The 17,328-nt window shown below is 35.5% G+C and overlaps 1 protein-coding gene across 1 annotated transcript; it reads right to left on the bottom strand.

Moving 5' to 3' along the window:
* Positions 1 to 3,799: 3,799 nt before the first annotated feature.
* On the bottom strand, positions 3,800 to 8,548 carry LOC141611691 (putative indole-3-pyruvate monooxygenase YUCCA4). The gene is made up of 4 exons (XM_074430285.1): positions 7,618 to 8,548; positions 6,379 to 6,627; positions 6,084 to 6,206; positions 3,800 to 4,271 (listed from the first exon to the last, which is right to left on the bottom strand). The coding sequence occupies exons 1-4, from the start codon at positions 8,248 to 8,250 to the stop codon at positions 4,098 to 4,100; spliced, it is 1,179 nt and encodes a 392-aa protein (XP_074286386.1). The 5' UTR covers positions 8,251 to 8,548; the 3' UTR covers positions 3,800 to 4,097.
* Positions 8,549 to 17,328: the final 8,780 nt, after the last annotated feature.

Here is a 17,328-nt window from a genome sequence, read left to right on the forward strand (position 1 = left end):
AATAAAAACAACAAAGCCAATAGTAGATAAATAATAGTCATGATCCCCGACCCAGTCCGCATCACAATAAGCATGAAAATTAAAAAGATATTCCTGTGTAAATGAATGCCATGATGTATAGTACCCTTTAAAAAACGAAGTAGACGCTTTAGTGCACACCAGTGAGTAGTAGTCGGATGAGTAAAGAATTGGGCCAACTTATTAACCGGGAATGCAATATCTGGCCGCGTAAGTGATAAATACTGTAGACGACAGCTCGATAATTTGTAGGATCATCAATAGATAAATCATCTTGATGGATAAGCGGAGGATGAGAAAGCATTGGAGTCGTTGATGGACTACAATCGAGCATGTTAAAACGAGCAAGAATATCGGAAACATACTTGGACTGATTAATGTGGGTGCCGGATGAGGTAGGTGTAACTTCCATGCAAAGAAAATACGATAGAGGACCTAGCTAGATCTTTCAGCGGGAAACGGGTTAAAATAGCTTGTATATATAAAATGGGTTACTTCAGTGGAATTCGGATATGTAATAATAATATCGTCAACATAAATAAGAGCAAACAAACGAGTGTCAGTGCGGTAATAAATAAACAACGATGAAGCATAGATGGAGTTTCGAAACCCATAAGATAGAAAATAATTCTTCAATTCAGTATATCAAGCATGCTGTGCTTGTTTTAAACCATAAAGAGCTTTACTCAATTTGCAAACGTGATTAGGTGTCTGGGTATTTGAGAAACCCGGGGGTTGAACCATGTCGATGGAGTCAGTCAATGTTCCTTGGAGAAAGGCGTTATTAATGTCAATCTGTCACATAGACCAATCATTAGACACAGCAAGTGAGAGGATAAGGCGAATGGTTGTAGGCTTAATGACGGGGCTAAAGGATCCGGAATAGTTCAGGCCGGGACGTTGAAGGAAACCCTTAGCAACGAGCCGAGCCTTAAGCTGCTTTAGGGAACCATCAGGATTATATTTGATACGGAAAACCCATTTAAACCAAATAAAATTTTGAACTTGATCAGGAGGAACAAGGGTCCAAGTTGCATTGCGAAGGAGAGCGTCATATTCAGCCTGCATAACCGCTCTCCAACGAGGATCGACAAGTGTCTGCTTGACCGTATTAGGGGTAATATAGGTGGAGGGGACGATGGAGAGTTTGGCATATTTCGGGTTTCGTTTACGAATATTATTGGAAAGACGTGTGTTGTGGTGCGTGGGAATGAGGGGCAACAGAGGTATGGTTGGGGGCGTTTGTGGTGACAGAAATGTTGGAAGGCAGAGTGGCAGAGGAAGTAGGCTCGATCTTGAGTGGGATGTTATCAGAGGAGGGCGTAGCAGTAGATCGAAGAGACATGGGATAGAGATGTTGCGATGGTAAGAACAAGGACAAGTAGAGGACACCAATCAGAGGGAGTAAGGGAAGGAGGATGGTGGGAAAGCTTTGAGTAGGTCAGTATAGGGAGATTGGTCGTCAAAAAAACGAAGATTATCGTAAAGTGAAGATTGAATTGTATTATACTCCCTCCTATTAACTATAATTTTCCCTATTTTCTAAAACGGATTATTCAGGTTTTCTTCCCCTTTCTATTTTGGAAACTTTTACTCTTATTTTTTCCATCCCTCTCACTTATCACCAAACCCCACCCAACTCTTTTACTCCTATTTTATTACATTCCTTAATGTTTTGGCCCCACAATTCCTTTTTAACTCCTAATTAATTATTCATCCATCTATCTTATCACCAAACCTCACCCAAGTCTTTTACTCCTATTTTATTCATCGTCGTAATATACTCGTACCCACAAACAAAGGGAAGATTATAGTGAATAGGAGGGAGTAATAAATTGGATAATTACAAAGGTTACATAAGTAAGTTATTTATACAATATTAACGAGCTAGAAACAAGCTAACAACTCCTACCTAATACGGAGTAGCTAGAACTAAGGAGATGAATATCAACAATCAATTAGTCTTACTATAGACGGATATATCCATTTAAATTGAAAGACGGGTCAAATATACTTAAAGGGTGACATTTTTGGGCGTTACCATGCAACTAGTTGTTTGTCTTATGCTTAAAATGGGTGAATATTTAGTCTGTTTATAACTATAAACTGATATTTTCCGTCTATATTGAAGATTTGTGATCAACAATATAGTAAGGACTAGGTGAGAATCAAGGAGTCAAGAATTGACTCGGAGTAACAGGGTAGACCTCCGTTGATTTTCTAAATGCCTTTCTCATACTCGCTTCTTTATGGGCTGGAAATGTCGAGTGGGGATGGACAGTTAAGATGCCTAATTAACATCTCTACGAATAAACAAAACTCACCCATGATCTGATAACAAAATAGAAGCATCATTTGTTTCGTGATAAAGTGATAACAACCATAATCTTAGATGCGAATACGCCCTTAACATGGTGCAATCAACTCTTAAACGTTACCCCAAAGCAGGGGTGTCTAAGACCACAGGCAGCCACGGACGGCGGAACCGGGCCTCCGCTTTTGACAACCCCAAATTTACAAGCTTTATTGATAACATTTAATACAAACCTCGATATATAGTACATATGCATTCATATTTGGGGCCTCATATTTTTATGGTGCACTGGGCCTCCAATTACTTTAAGACGCCCCTGCCCCAAAGCTTTGGAATACATAATGATGCTTCTCAAATGTGACCCGATCGAGAAGAATTTAGGAACTACTCGATCGAATTTAGTTGCTTATATCTTACCCAACAGAACATAGAAGTGATAGAACCAGGGAGTCTAAACTAAAAGTGTATTTATCAACAAATATCTGATAAGATATTTATAATCAGTAGATCTCCCTTGGAGATTTTGTGATTTATAATATGTTTCTCACTTGTTGAAAATTAGATAAGGACAACAACAAAAATGAGGCGGGTGACATAATGAAAATGAAGCGAGAGCAATAAAATTAATCAACTTTAATTTACCATTGACACTAAAGGATATATATTCAGGTAATAAATGGAATTCGAATGACAATTGAAAATAGGAAAATTCTCATTTAAAACGGCTATATTCGACTTAAGCTTTAAACGGGTTAAATATCTCATGTGGGACAAATAAGACAAAATAAAACAGAATAGATAAGGAAACAAAATAAAAGATTTGTCCTATATGCACATGTCGAATGCTATCTGACCAGTTTTAATATTAAGACTGATACCTCCGTCTTAACTAGCGGTTGAAAATAAGGCAAAACAATAAAAAAAAATCAAGTTTATATGATTGACACCACAATCTGAATGAATGCATATATTAGAGGCGAAGATATAATGAAGGTACACGCTACACAGTCCTTAAGGAAGTTGAAGGCACAGTTGACAAATGAGTTGATTTTATAGAACGTCTTTACCCTTTACTCTTGAGTGCTTTATGATTATATGATTTGAAACGCTTGAAGACTATTACAGTACGGAGGATTGTACATTTGGTACATGAAACAATCAAGCTAGCCCAAGGACGAGAATAATTACTCTAATTTTCTTTTTCTTTATTATTATTATTATTATTATTATTATTATTATAAAGGGATGCGCGCAACTTTCATTAAAATAAAAATAAAAGTTTATATGAAATTGGTGGGATTATTATTATTTCGTCACAATTTTTCTTTTATTATTATGAGAACAAAGATTGTATAAAAGAAAAATACGTACTCTCTCCGTCCCAAAGATTGTAAAAGAGAAAAACGCATATTTTATGTTGTTTTCAATTTTGTATAACATAAAATACTAAATTAAATGCACACTATATTATTCCAAGCATATATATATATTTGACCTTTGCAAAATTGTTGAATTTACAAAAGACTAATCTAAAAAAAAATAAGAAGAAAAACACTCGCTAATTGCTGATAAACAAGAGAAAAAACACTCGCTAAATAACTAGCTAAGCTAAAGAGTGAAGAAATTAATAAAGCTAACAAATGTAAACTATCCCCATAAATTTCCCATTTAAATTTGTATTTTTACTTAATTCCCTTAGCTTACTATCTATATAAAATGAGTAATTAGTAGATAGTAGTACTAGCTTAATTTGGTCATTATTCATTCACACTGCTCTTGTACATTGATCAGCAATATCTCTTGCAACATTAACCGCGTCTGATGATGTCCCTAGCAATCCTCTTTTAGTAAATCCAACTGTATATAATCCTTTCCCTCCTTTCCATCCATTTGGAAAGGGCACTTTCGGCATTCCGTCCTCGCTAAAAAACTCGCAATCCTGCATTTTTAATTATTTAAACGTCATTATAAATTAATCGTCATTTGAAATAACAACGCATTTTAAAGTATTCTATTAACTTTTAGATTGGCAAATAGGAAAAGGACAAAAAGAACAACCTAAAATACCCTTTTTCAATTTAAAAAAAATAGAAAAATAAATAAGGTTTGGCATGTGTTTGAGAAATCCCAGTGAAAGTAACAGATCAAAGGAGTCCATCTAAGATTCCTGAATTGAATTATTTAAATTTAATTTACATTCTGTGTTATTGTAGTTTGGTGAGAAGAGAGGGGCCAAATTGACAAATTGGTAAAAAAAGTAAGAGGTATTGGACAATTTGGTAAAAAAAGTTTCTTTTTGGACAAATTGGTAAAAAAAAATGGAGGATTGGACAAATACACCAAAAAAGAATGGTAATCCAATTAATTAGCACAAATTATCATTTAAGACGGGTATGTCCGTATTAAGTTTAATACGGGTCAAATAGTCTGAACAAATCAAAAGCAAAAATGCATGAGAAAAACGCAACAAATTTGTCTTATATGCACACGTGAGATATACTCGACCCGTTTTTATCTTAAGACGGATATAGTTGTTCATGGGTTCGGGCCGAGTCAGTTAGGGTCAAGTCAATTTCGGACTTGTTGGTTTCGGATCGGGTTATTTCGGTTTAGGTCATTTTCGGGCCAACTATTATCAAGTTATTCGTGGATAATAACCCGTTTGACTCGACTCGGCGTGAAAATTACCCGAATTTTCTTGACACGTAAATGACCCGACCCGAAATGACCCGATCCAATATCACCCAACCCAAAAAATGACCCGACAAAATCTAACTTTAATTTAACCAAAAATACTTGAAATGACTTTTTTTATCTTAATCATTGACCCGAAAATGGGCCGAAAAATATATCGCACATACCCGAAACCGAAAAGACTCTACCCGAATTAACCCGAAAAAATGCGAAACGAACTAACTAACTCGACTACTGGCCCGACGACCCGTTTGCCAAATGTACCGAATAAACCCAACCCGAAGTCGACTCGACACCCGAACTCAAACCCAGAAACCCGAATTAACCCAACCCACCGTAACCCGACCCGAATATTTATTGTTGCAAACCGGTGATAATCCATGAATAACTTGATATTAGTTGGCCCGAAATGGACCTGATCCGAAACTTGTAAACCCGAAAGTGACTCGATCTGAACCCTTAAACAATTATATCCGTCTTAATATTAAAACGGGTCGAGTATATCTTATTGCAATTTTCTCAAGCATTTTGTTTTTGTTTTATTCCGACTACTTGACCCGTATTAAATTTAATACGGATTTACCCGCCTTAAATGATCATTTGTGCTAATTATTTGGATAATCATTTCTTTTTTGGTGTATTTGTCCATCCCTCCATTTTTTTTACCAATTTGTCCAAAATGAAACTTTTTTTACCAAATTGTCCATTATCCCCTACCTTTTTTACCCATTTGTCAATTTGGCCAGAAGAGAGGTGTAGGTCTAACTTCTAAGGAAAAAGGTAGAATAATACAAACATGTAATGTCTGAATTTCCCCTTTGTTGTAGGGAATAGAGTAATTTACGATTTGTAGTCTACTGCCACCATTTCTATGTGTAAGAACCGATAGTGATAGAAGAGAATGAGAATATAATAAGAATAATATACTACCTCCGTTCCGATAGATGGTTATCTATTTGGCTTTTATGTGATCATTTTTTTTTGAAACAAAGATAACAAAAATAAAGCAAAGGGAATTAAACGAGGTTTTAATTAGATTTAAGAGTAATTAATTTACCTTGAGCCAAAAAGGCACGTTGCTTTTGTATCCAGTTGCCAAGATAATAGAATCAAATTCTTTTTCTTGACCATCCACAAATTTTGCACCATTCTTAGTAATCTCCCTTACCCCATCCATCACCTATCAACATTAATGACGATTATTAATGGTTAATTAACAATTCAACATGTGATTAATTACTCAAACAAGGCCTAAACTACAGCTAAACTACAACTAATTAATCACAAAGGAATATTATTAGTGCTTCTAAATTGACATTTTTTGTTATAAAGGGGGTGTGTTTAATTTTTACCTTAATTTTTCCGGATTTGATTAGTGAAAGGGCTCCCATATCGAGCACTGGAGTCTTGCCGGCTACATTTTTGAGTTGCATTGGTCCGGTTTTAGGCCGTCGGAGGCCTAGTCGATCGGTGTTACCCATAGTGAGATTAGCCATTAAGAGCAAGAATTTGTCTACTAATCTTAATGAGAACCATTTGCTTAAAGCCATGGCTACGCCAAACGTTGAGAAACCAAATATCTCCCTTGGTAAAACATGCACCTACAAAATTTGTCACATATCAATTAGCATTCCACACTAGACTAAATTTGTTTTTATTAAAATTTCAATAAAAGATGACATCGACAATAATTCTATTTTAACAACGTAACTAGACGATTATCGATAATTGAATCTAAACTGTTACTCGTACAACTTTAATGAAAGTTTGGTGACACTAAGTTCATAGAACATTAAAATGCAAAAAAAAAAAGGGTTGGAATGTTGGTTGTTGCTAATTTCAGGCAAACGAACACAAGGTTGAACAAGAATTAGGCACATCCAATTACAGAAACTTAATCAAAGTATGGAACATCTTAACAGATACCAAATTCACACAAAAATTGTACCTATTCAACATTTTATAAAAAATAAATGGAAATTGTTTGTTTGTGCATATTTTAAAGGGTAATTTTTTTTATTTGCAGGATTGTAAGTATTGCCCACTATGAGAAATTAATTTAGGAGCTGAAAATAGTAACATATGCAGGAAATCTTACATATTACTCCGTAGTATTAATTCTACATGTGTGTGTCATTTCAATTACTTTCGTCTTCACATTTCATAAATGATCTACTAGTATTACTTAGCATCACAGTAAATCTATGCAAAATACATTAAATGCAAATTCAAACTAGTTAACTAGTCAAATAAACATCCTTAAAACTAAAAAAAAAAAGACAATAAAGTCATAAGTCGATAACATGAATTGTCATATGGAACCGTCACCATAATACCGTAAGAACGTAGTATAATAGATGGTTACTTGTATGGTACCAAAGAAAATGATGAATTGTCGATAACATGAACTGTCATACGGAACCGTCAACATTATGTCGTAAAAACATGCTATAACAAAGAAAATGATCAATAAGAAGAACAAAGTCGATAACATGAAGTGTCATATGGTACCATCACCATAAGAAAACATATATGAGACGGTCTTATCGTATATTCATATTAAAGAAAAAAAAAAAAGAAAAAAGGCTTACAGAATTTCTGACGACCATGTGAGGAAAAGCATGATTGGTAGAAAGGTCAAAGCTAACTTCCATACCAGAATTACCACAACCAACAACTAAAACCCTTTGATTACTAAACTCAACACCAGACTTATACATACTTGTATGCACCAATTTCCCTTCAAATTTCTCTATTCCTTGTATTTCAGGTATCAATGGTTCTGCATTTTCACCTGTTGCAACAATCAACCATTTTGAAAAATACTCTATTTCTTCGAAACCATCCTTAGTTTTAACCTTCCAACCTCCTAAACCTTGATCATACTCTGCTTTCTTCACTTCTTGGTTAAACAAAGGGTTTATTTCAAAATGTTTAGCATAGTTTTCCATGTAGGAAATGAACTGTTGTTTAGAAGGGTATTTTGGGAAGTTTTTAGGGAATCCCATTAAGGGAAGCTCACAGAATTTGTTGGGTAAATGAAGTTTAAGACGATCATATGTTCTTTGTTGCCATAAAGAAGCAATGCAATTAGATCTTTCAAGAATTAATGAACAAATACCCTGTTTTTTTAAACAAGCACTTGTTGCTAATCCTGATGGTCCTGCTCCTACGATTATCGGACCCTCGTAAACCACTAATTTTTCCGATGTTTTACAACTCATTGTATGTAAATATGTATTAATCAAGAATTATTTTCTTGAAAAATCTCGAGTTTTTTTTTGTTGTTTGAAAGTTTTTTTGTTTTTATGAAGTGTTAAGTAGAAGAAGAAGGTGTGTTTTGTGGTGAGGGAATGAAGTTATGAATGTTTAAGACGAGGGGTTTAGGAAGGGGAGAGGAGGTATAAATACATTTATGCTTTACACCTTCTTCTTTCCCCAAGAAAAAGAAAATTAAAAACACATTTAATTTAATTTCTGTTCTTGCCAAATGTAAGTGTTAGTTTGCCCATTGGATTCTGAATAAGGTGTATCACACGCAATGCTCTGTTTCACAATTTATCCTTCTATGGGTTACTTATCAATTATTATCCAATTAGTAAATTATGAGGGCTGTAAAACTTCTAAAAAAAAATATCAACACTTTCTCATCCGATTCAATGTCGAACAACGACAATCTACATCAAACGCTAACAACGAATCATCGGTACATAATCTTCGCTATCCGGCATCTATATTTACGAGAATTAAACGTTAGATAAACATCGATAAAAAATAAAACAAACAATAAAAGTCAATCTAGTACGAAAATTATGGTGAAAAAAAATCAAGTTCCGACTGCATTAACGTCACCAACACAGACGTTAGCTTTCTACGTCCATGGCCATGACGGACGGACAATGTCCACGTCCCTCACCAGCGAAGACGTTGTTGTTCAACGTCTACACGGTCCCAGACGTTGATATTCACCGTCTTAAGCCAACCCAGGCGATGAATTTCACCGTCCTAAACCAGCCTAGACGATGAATATCGCCGTCCCTATCCAATTTGGATGATGGAATTCATCGTCCTTCACCAGCAACGACAGCAACGACAGCAACGACACAGCAACAACAAAAATAACTACCACTACTTCGAACATCGAACATGACCAAAATTATAAGAAATCAATCCTAATCTACAAAAATAAAATCAATTTTACAAATCTAACTTGATTAAAATCAATTTATATAACCAAAATTATAAACTGATTAGAAAACTTAAATCGAAATACTTACTTGTCGTGGTCGGTGTTGGTGCCGCGGGTCGTTAGCGGTGACAAGTGCGGCAGTGTCTGGTGTGGTAGTGGTCGTTGACGGCGGCAGTGGGTAAGTGTGGGTGGTGGGTTTTGGTGGAAGAAGAGTTGAGTAGTGAGAGGGAGGGGAAATGGCAAGGGAAGTGCTGGTCATCGGAGGTGTCGTCGACGACGGTCGTCGGAGGTGTGCTGGTCTGGTGGTGGTCGTCGAAGGCGTCTGTAGTGTGTGGGTGGTGGCCGGGTTTTTTTGGTGGAACAAGAGAGAAGGGAGTTGAAGAGTTGAGTTGTGAGAGCAAGGGCAATGACCGTCTTTTTTATGAAAAACGTCGACGATTTGTTATAAAACGTCGACGACGTTTCGCAACCCGGTAAATTATATGTACATTTTTTTATAAGGTAAGACAATTAGATGATTCTTTGGGATAGGAGTGTAGGACCAGCCTATGTCATCTTTTCAAATGAGTGAGGTAAGTTGATCGACTTTCAAACCACCTCGAAAGAGTTGGACATGAATGTTCAATAGAAGGCATAAAGTCAGCAACCTTGTTGGTTTCACGGAAGCAATGTTTAATTATCACTTCATCGGAAAAATAAATGTCTAATTTCACATTCTTATAATACTAGAAACTTCCCAATAAATTTGTCAAATACTACGAATTTAGTTAATAGCACATAAATTATCATCTTCCACAAGTAACTTTGAAATTCCTAAGTATTTAGCTGCTAACATGACTTCTTTTAAAGCGAGAGCTTCTGCAACAAGAATACTATTAGATCTGCAATTTTTTGCTCCCAACAAAACAAATTTACCATTATGATCTCTTATAAAATATTCTAAAGCAGCTTTATTGTCTTCTATTTTTGATCCATCAAAATTTAGTTTTAGAAAACCGTTTCTAGGTTTCTCCCACCAGATTTCTTCTTTACTAGTAGTGTTTCTAGCTGACTCGTCTTTCTCGGGATTGTTGAGATCTTTATGTCTAGTCTTATTCCAAATCTTAATGCTATTACCGCATAAGAGAATAAGTTTGCTTATATCTAAATGAACATTATTAAAGATAATATTATTTCTACAGAACCATGCATTCCACCGCATAAAAATAATATTAATGAAATCAACCTTGTGAATTAAATCTTTGACATAGTTAGTTTCATTATAAAACTTTGACTGGCAATATTATCATGTATTGCCAATATTTTATTAAAACTAATCATGTTCATGTCTTGGATAACTGAAACAATCAAGGGAAATTTGAAAAAGAAATGATCTTTGTCTTCAAAAGGATGATTGCACAAAACACAATGAGCTGGGACATTAATATGACTTTTAAGATGTCTACCTTCCATAGGAAGGCTATCAACACAAGATTTTTAAAGTGAAAAATTTTAACTTTGGAGGAAAATTCAGTTTCCAGATCCAGAAAAATTTACGTTTGTCAAGACTTTGATCGAACAAACCTTGTGATAACCAAGTTACTGTTTTGGTAGAGAAATTTCCATCCACATACAGCGCCTAAATGAGGGTATCCAGGATATCATTATGCGGGAGTAGAATATCAGTTATCTGATTAACAATATCGTTATTCAATAAGTCAGATAATTTACTAACATTCCACTGTTTATCAGGTGTTATGAAATCTTTAACCAAAATATTAAGTTTACGGGTACTATTAGCATCAATAATACTAGTAAAAGGATATGAAAAAGGCCCAATTATCAAAGCAAAATTTAATATTGCTACCATTACCTCCAGCCATCTCAACCCTTTTCTAAATAGAGTACGGAGACTCATAAGTTTACGCCATTGCCAAGAAGAGACTGAATTTAGCTTATGATCAAAGAGCGAACAATTTTTCAAGTATTTTTTAGTTACCACTTTGACCCATATACTTTACTTATCCATAACAATAATATAATAAAATTATATGTACATGTTGGCCGTGGTCGTTATATATCGTCTAATAAAATCATATAGGCGTAGATTTTTGAACCGTTTTGAAGGACCGTATATTTGAATGATTTCGAGTTAAAATGTCTCTTTGTAATGTTATTGTGAGACTAGTGAGGTTTTAGGATATAAAATTACAAGTCTTGTAATAGGAAATCTAAATTATTTTTAATAGATGTGAAGTAACTAGTTAAGATCAAATTTGAATGTAAATTTAGTTTAGTTGGTAAAAAAAGACTAGTTAATTAATACTCCCTTATTTCAATTATTTTTCTAACTATTTAATTTTTATTTTTTATAAAAAACTATTTTTATTAAAGCTAAACAAATGACTGGAGCAAAAGCGGTACAATTGTTTTAACTTTATGGAATAAAACAAGTAAAATGTAACACAAATAAAGAAAATTCACTAACTAATATTAAAAAACAATAAACCCCATATTTATGATATTAAAAAGTGTATCAAATGTGCGATTCTATTTAAAAGATAAAGAATAATATTAATTTATTAAAACGAAATTCCGCCTTTTACTTATCCGCATGGATTTAGATCATCCCGTATTTCACCTTACTTTTACCCATTTCACTGTGACTAGATCTGTCAAATGGATGGGTTAAGAGAGCGAGTTTTGAAATACAGGGCGATTCTATTTCGGGTTTGTATGGGTGAGTTTATACGGGTTAGGGTAAAAAACAAGTTATTTTAAGCCTTTTCCAGATGTTTGTTTTCTTTATTTTTAATTATAATCTACTTTACATAATATTAGGAGGGCAATCCGACCTCTAAACCCTATGACCCTCCCTAATCTGCCGCTCTCAACTCCCACTTTGGCCACCATACCAAACCATCATGAGCCCTCCAAATCCTTCCTTCTCCTTAATGTCTCCTCTGTTGAAAAACTTACCCCCTCCAACTACTCCCAATGGCGGCTACAACTCGACTCTTTGTTCGCTGGCTACTACCTCATCTCTTACATCGATGGTAATCCACCTCCTCCGGAGTTCATCAATGGCCCCGACAAAACCTCAAAGCCTAAACCTGCTTATGGTACTTGGTTTCAGCAGGATAAACTACTCTTCGGAACACTAGCAGGCACCCTTGACTAGTCTCTTGTTCCCCTCATTAACAGCACCAAAACTACCCGTGAAGCGTGGTCGACTCTTAAATCCACCTGTGCCCTTCTCTCCCGCGGCCATATTAAACAACTAAAATATCGCCTCAAATCCATTAAACTCGGTTCCTCCACTATTACAGAGTTTATTGTAACACCCTCATATACCAAGGTGCCTTACCAAGGACCACCCTAGCATATAAATGTGCTACCATCTCGGTTACCCGAGGCAAGTATATCAATAGTGACCATCAAAGAACAATTATTAAAGTATAAAGTTTAACTTATTACAAGTCTCCAAAAACCAAACCAAAGTATAAGAAAATGTAAACCAACTACAGCTGAAAAGTATCTAAGAACTCGTGACAGCGAAAGCTAAGACTCTAGGTGATGACACTCCCATCCTTGATCCCGCAGCTAGTATAAGCTCATCACCTGTCAATATCTGCTCACCATCCCCGAATGGATCACCACGGTTTCATAAAAAATAAACGGGGTCAGTTCACTGAATAATCAAGATAAGAAAACACAAATACAACCAATACAATTCAATCCAATCGTAGTACCATCCTCTAAACTCCATACGTAACCAGTAACCGACTACACACCTAAGTGTGTAGCCATGCCAGGTTGCCCATCGCAACATGTAACCCTCACGGCCAGTGAGGGACCGCAGCCTTGCCCACCTAAGCCCCTCTCATCGCAACGAGCGAATAACCTATGTCCATTAATGTGCACATCCCCTTGTGACGGGAACCACAAGGGGCAAATCAAAAGCGTGAAGCCATTCCCGATAATGACTCCACTCAGCCGAGGGTGCACCTAGAGAACCATAGACAATCAAACAACTAATCCAAACATCCAAGAATGATTATTTAAATAACAATAGTAATCATGCCAGTACATCAATCAACATCGTCTTAAATCAATTAAACATGTAACTGAGTAGGGAAACCCTACCTTATAATGAATCCAAAATCGCAAATAAACAGCGGAAGCTAGAACTGTTCCTCTACGAATCCTTCACCTAACAATAATCACAACAATACTATATCACAATCATACCAAACCACCATTTTCCCAATCTAAACCATTAGGGCAAAACCCTAAAAGACAAACATAACTAATTAACAAAGTACTAGCGACTTACCAACGAAACCGATATGGAAAAGACGAATGGAGACTCGCGATCGATCAATTAGCCTTTGAAGTGATTAGGATGATTAGAGAGATGATGAACGTCGTTAGGTTTTGTAAAGTGATTTGTAAACTTGTAAAACGTAATTTATAATCTCTAATCACCGTAATCAAAACCGCGGAAATTAATCCCGTCAGACCGGATAATCGGCCGAGTACTTGGGGTACTCGGCCGAGTAACTCACAACTCGGCCGAGGGCTCCTGGACACTAGCCTGACCAGAAGTCACACGACAACCTATTCGGCTGAGTTCCCCATATTCGGCCGAGTAGACTAGGATCAGAAAACCGTGGTATTACAGTCTTCCCTCCTTAAAATGAACTTCGTCCCCGAAGTTCATACCATACCCAAAACAAAAGCAACACTAACCACACAAAGACAACAACAACTACTCAAAGGTACCAACAACATAAACAACCCAACTATAGCTCAAAGATATAAACAACATAACCATCTCGACCTCAAACTAACCCAAAACAAATATGCGACCATCTCCTACTCCCCTTAAAAGACAACGGTTATGTCCCCGTAACCACACATACCTGGTCAAAAAGGTGAGGAAAGAGCTCTCTCATAGACTCCTCCGATTCCCAAGTGGCCTCTTTCACATTGTGATTAGACCATAACACCTTAAGTAAGACGGTCTCGCCATTCCTTGTCTTGCGTACCTTACGATCCAATATCTCCTTAGGAACCCTTGCATAAGTTAGAGATTCATCTAACTCAATATTATCAACCTCAAGTACATATGACGGATCACTCATATACTTCCAGAGTTGTGAGACATGAAACACATTATGAACCTGATCTAGCGATGGTGGTAAAGCTAGCCGATAGGCTACTTCACCTATCCGGTCTAAAATCTCATAGGGACCAATGAATTTCTGGCTCAAGTTCCCTCTCTTGCTAAACCTCATCACTCCTCGCATAGGTGACACTTTCAAAAGAACCTTGTCACCTACCGCAAACTCAATGTCCATACGATGCAAGTCCACGTAACTCTTTTGCCTATCTTGAGCTGCTTTCATCTTCTGGAAAATCAAGTGTACCTGCTCAATCATGTCCTGCACCATCTGTGGCCCCAAAACCACAGCCCCAGCACTATCATCCCAACACACCGAACTCCTGCACTTCCTGCTATACAAAGCCTCAAAAGGTTCCATCCTAATGCTAGTGTGATAGCTGTTGTTGTATGAAAGCTAGATCAAGTCCAGCATATCCTCCTAACTTCCACAAAATTGAATAGCACAAGCTCGTAACATGTCCTATAGGGTCTTGATAGTTCTTCGGTTTGACCATCTGTCGCAGGATAAAATGTTGTACTCATCTTTAAGGTAGTTCCTATCAGTTCCTGCAACTCTTGCCAAAACTGTGATATGAACCTCGCATATCGATCCGACACTATATCCTTTTGTACCCCATGTAACCGTACCACATACTTCATGTACCCCAAAACTAGCTGAATCTTACTCTAAGCGTCTTTCATTGGAATAAAGTAAGCTGGCTTTGTTAAACGGTCGTCGATCATCCAAATCATATTGCTACCTTGCTGTCCTTGGTAACCCCACGATAAAATCCGTAGAGATCGACTCTCATTTTCATTCCGGCACCTCAAGTGACTGAATCTTACCTTTTGGTCTTCGTTGTTCTCCCTTTACCCTTTGACAAGTTAAACACCTAGCCACGAACTCAACAACATCTTTCTTCATATTAGGCCACCAAAACGTCTTCTTTAAATCCTTATAAAGCTTGTCACCACCCGGATGTACGGAATAAGGAGTGCAATGAGCCTCTGTCATGATCAGCTTCTTCAAGTCAACGTCACTAGGTACACACCATCTCCCATCAAAACGAACACTCCCATCTGTGTGTTGGAGCTTGTGTCCTCCACAATTAGTGTGATAACATTTATAAATATCTTATAGGTTCACAAGGGTATACTTCGTATTTTATCAGTTGATTAACGATTACCTAATAACGGTTGGCTTGCTAGAAAGTTTGACGTTATTATCATACAGATGGCGGTGATCAACTGGTCCCTAAAAGTCACACCTAAAGGATGTGTTTGAGAGATGTGATTATGGAAATGTAATCACATTGATGTCTTATATGACTAAACAGTTAGTCAACGTGTTGATGAGACGATTATTTAATGCCGATTAAATAATATTAGCTGAGACGAATTAACTGTCAATTCGTAAATTGAATATAATAAGTTATATTTAATTAATGTATATAATGTTAGCTTGGACGAATTAATATGTTAATTCGTAATTAAATGTAATCGGTTATATTTAATAAGCTAATTATAAATATGGGATATTTATAATTAAAGTATATATTATACGATATTGTCACAGAATAGGCATTAATAAATCCACTGTGTTGTTGTGTGTAGACTTATTAATACGGAATTACATAAATGACAATTTATAAATAATACATTTTATACATTTTGTATACTACCAAAATAAGAAGATTTAATCTCCTTATTTTTGGTAAGTAGAAAAACCGAAAAAAAAAGAGAAAATAATCTCTCTTATTTTCGGTTATATGGGCCGAAATTAGGGAGAAAATATCTCCCCTGGACTTCTCTTTTTCGGTGAGAATAAGAGGAGTAGAGAGATCATTTTTCTTCCACCCTAATTTTGAACCTAATCTTGCCTCTCATCAAAACACAAAAAAAAAATACACAAAATGCTAAATAATTTACAGAAAATTGGGGATCGATTCTAGCAAAGAACAAAGGCATATCTCATATCATCTTGGTGCAACTGATAGGTGAATATCATTGCGATATTGTTCTTAGGCCGATTTTTCTAGGACCGGAGGTTGATTTCATAATCTCTCTATTCTGTTTATGTAATTTTATTTTATGACTAGTTATCATCATAATAAATTCGTTATAATCCTTATAATTAAAGGGAAGCATACAGCTAATCCCACAAGTGGTATCAGAGCCAAGGCCACGAATTTTATTTTTTGATGATTTTCATAAATTGAATTTAAACAAAATTGTTGAATCGAAAAAAAAAAGAAAAACCACACGGCCGAAATTTTTTTTTGCCGAGGAGATTTTTTTTCAGTCGGTTTTTTGTTCTTGTTTTTGATGTTATATTTCCATTTTGATTTTTCATATTGTTGTTTTAATCAGTTAAAATGATTATATGAAGAATTAGTAGATGTTTGATTTAATGAAGATTAAGTTAAAATGTAAATGGAAATCATCATGTTGATGATATAAAAAATTTGTTTTTGCTATATAGTTTTTGGCATATACGGTTAATCATGTTTCATTAATTTATATGCTAATCTTGTTCTAATAGCAACTATAAACGATTTTATTCATCTAAATTTTTTGTTTTACGGCATTTTTGCCGCAAGAAAAAATATGAGGGTTGTTTTTAGGGTTTGCCGAGCCAAAAAGAAAAAAAAAATTCTGTTATTTTTTTCGTTTTGCTGTTATGCCGAAAAAAAAAGGAAAATATATTTTCTGGTTTTTTTGTAATTGCCGAAATAAAAAAAAGGGTGATTGCTGTTTTTTTGTTTTTGCCGAGAGCCAAAGATAAAAATCTGTTTTTTTTGTTATTTTGGCTGGATGCCGTGAGCAATATATAAAAAAAAAAAAAATTTTTTTTTGTTTATTTTGGCCAATGATTATTATTATACATCATTCCTATATTTTGTATAATAGTTTGTTGTAAAAAAGTTCACAAATTAAGATACCTAATTATTTTAAAGAGGTTTAAAA

The sequence above is a fragment of the Silene latifolia genome, chromosome 11 (assembly GCF_048544455.1).
Source record: "Silene latifolia isolate original U9 population chromosome 11, ASM4854445v1, whole genome shotgun sequence".
NCBI lineage: Eukaryota > Viridiplantae > Streptophyta > Magnoliopsida > Caryophyllales > Caryophyllaceae > Silene > Silene latifolia.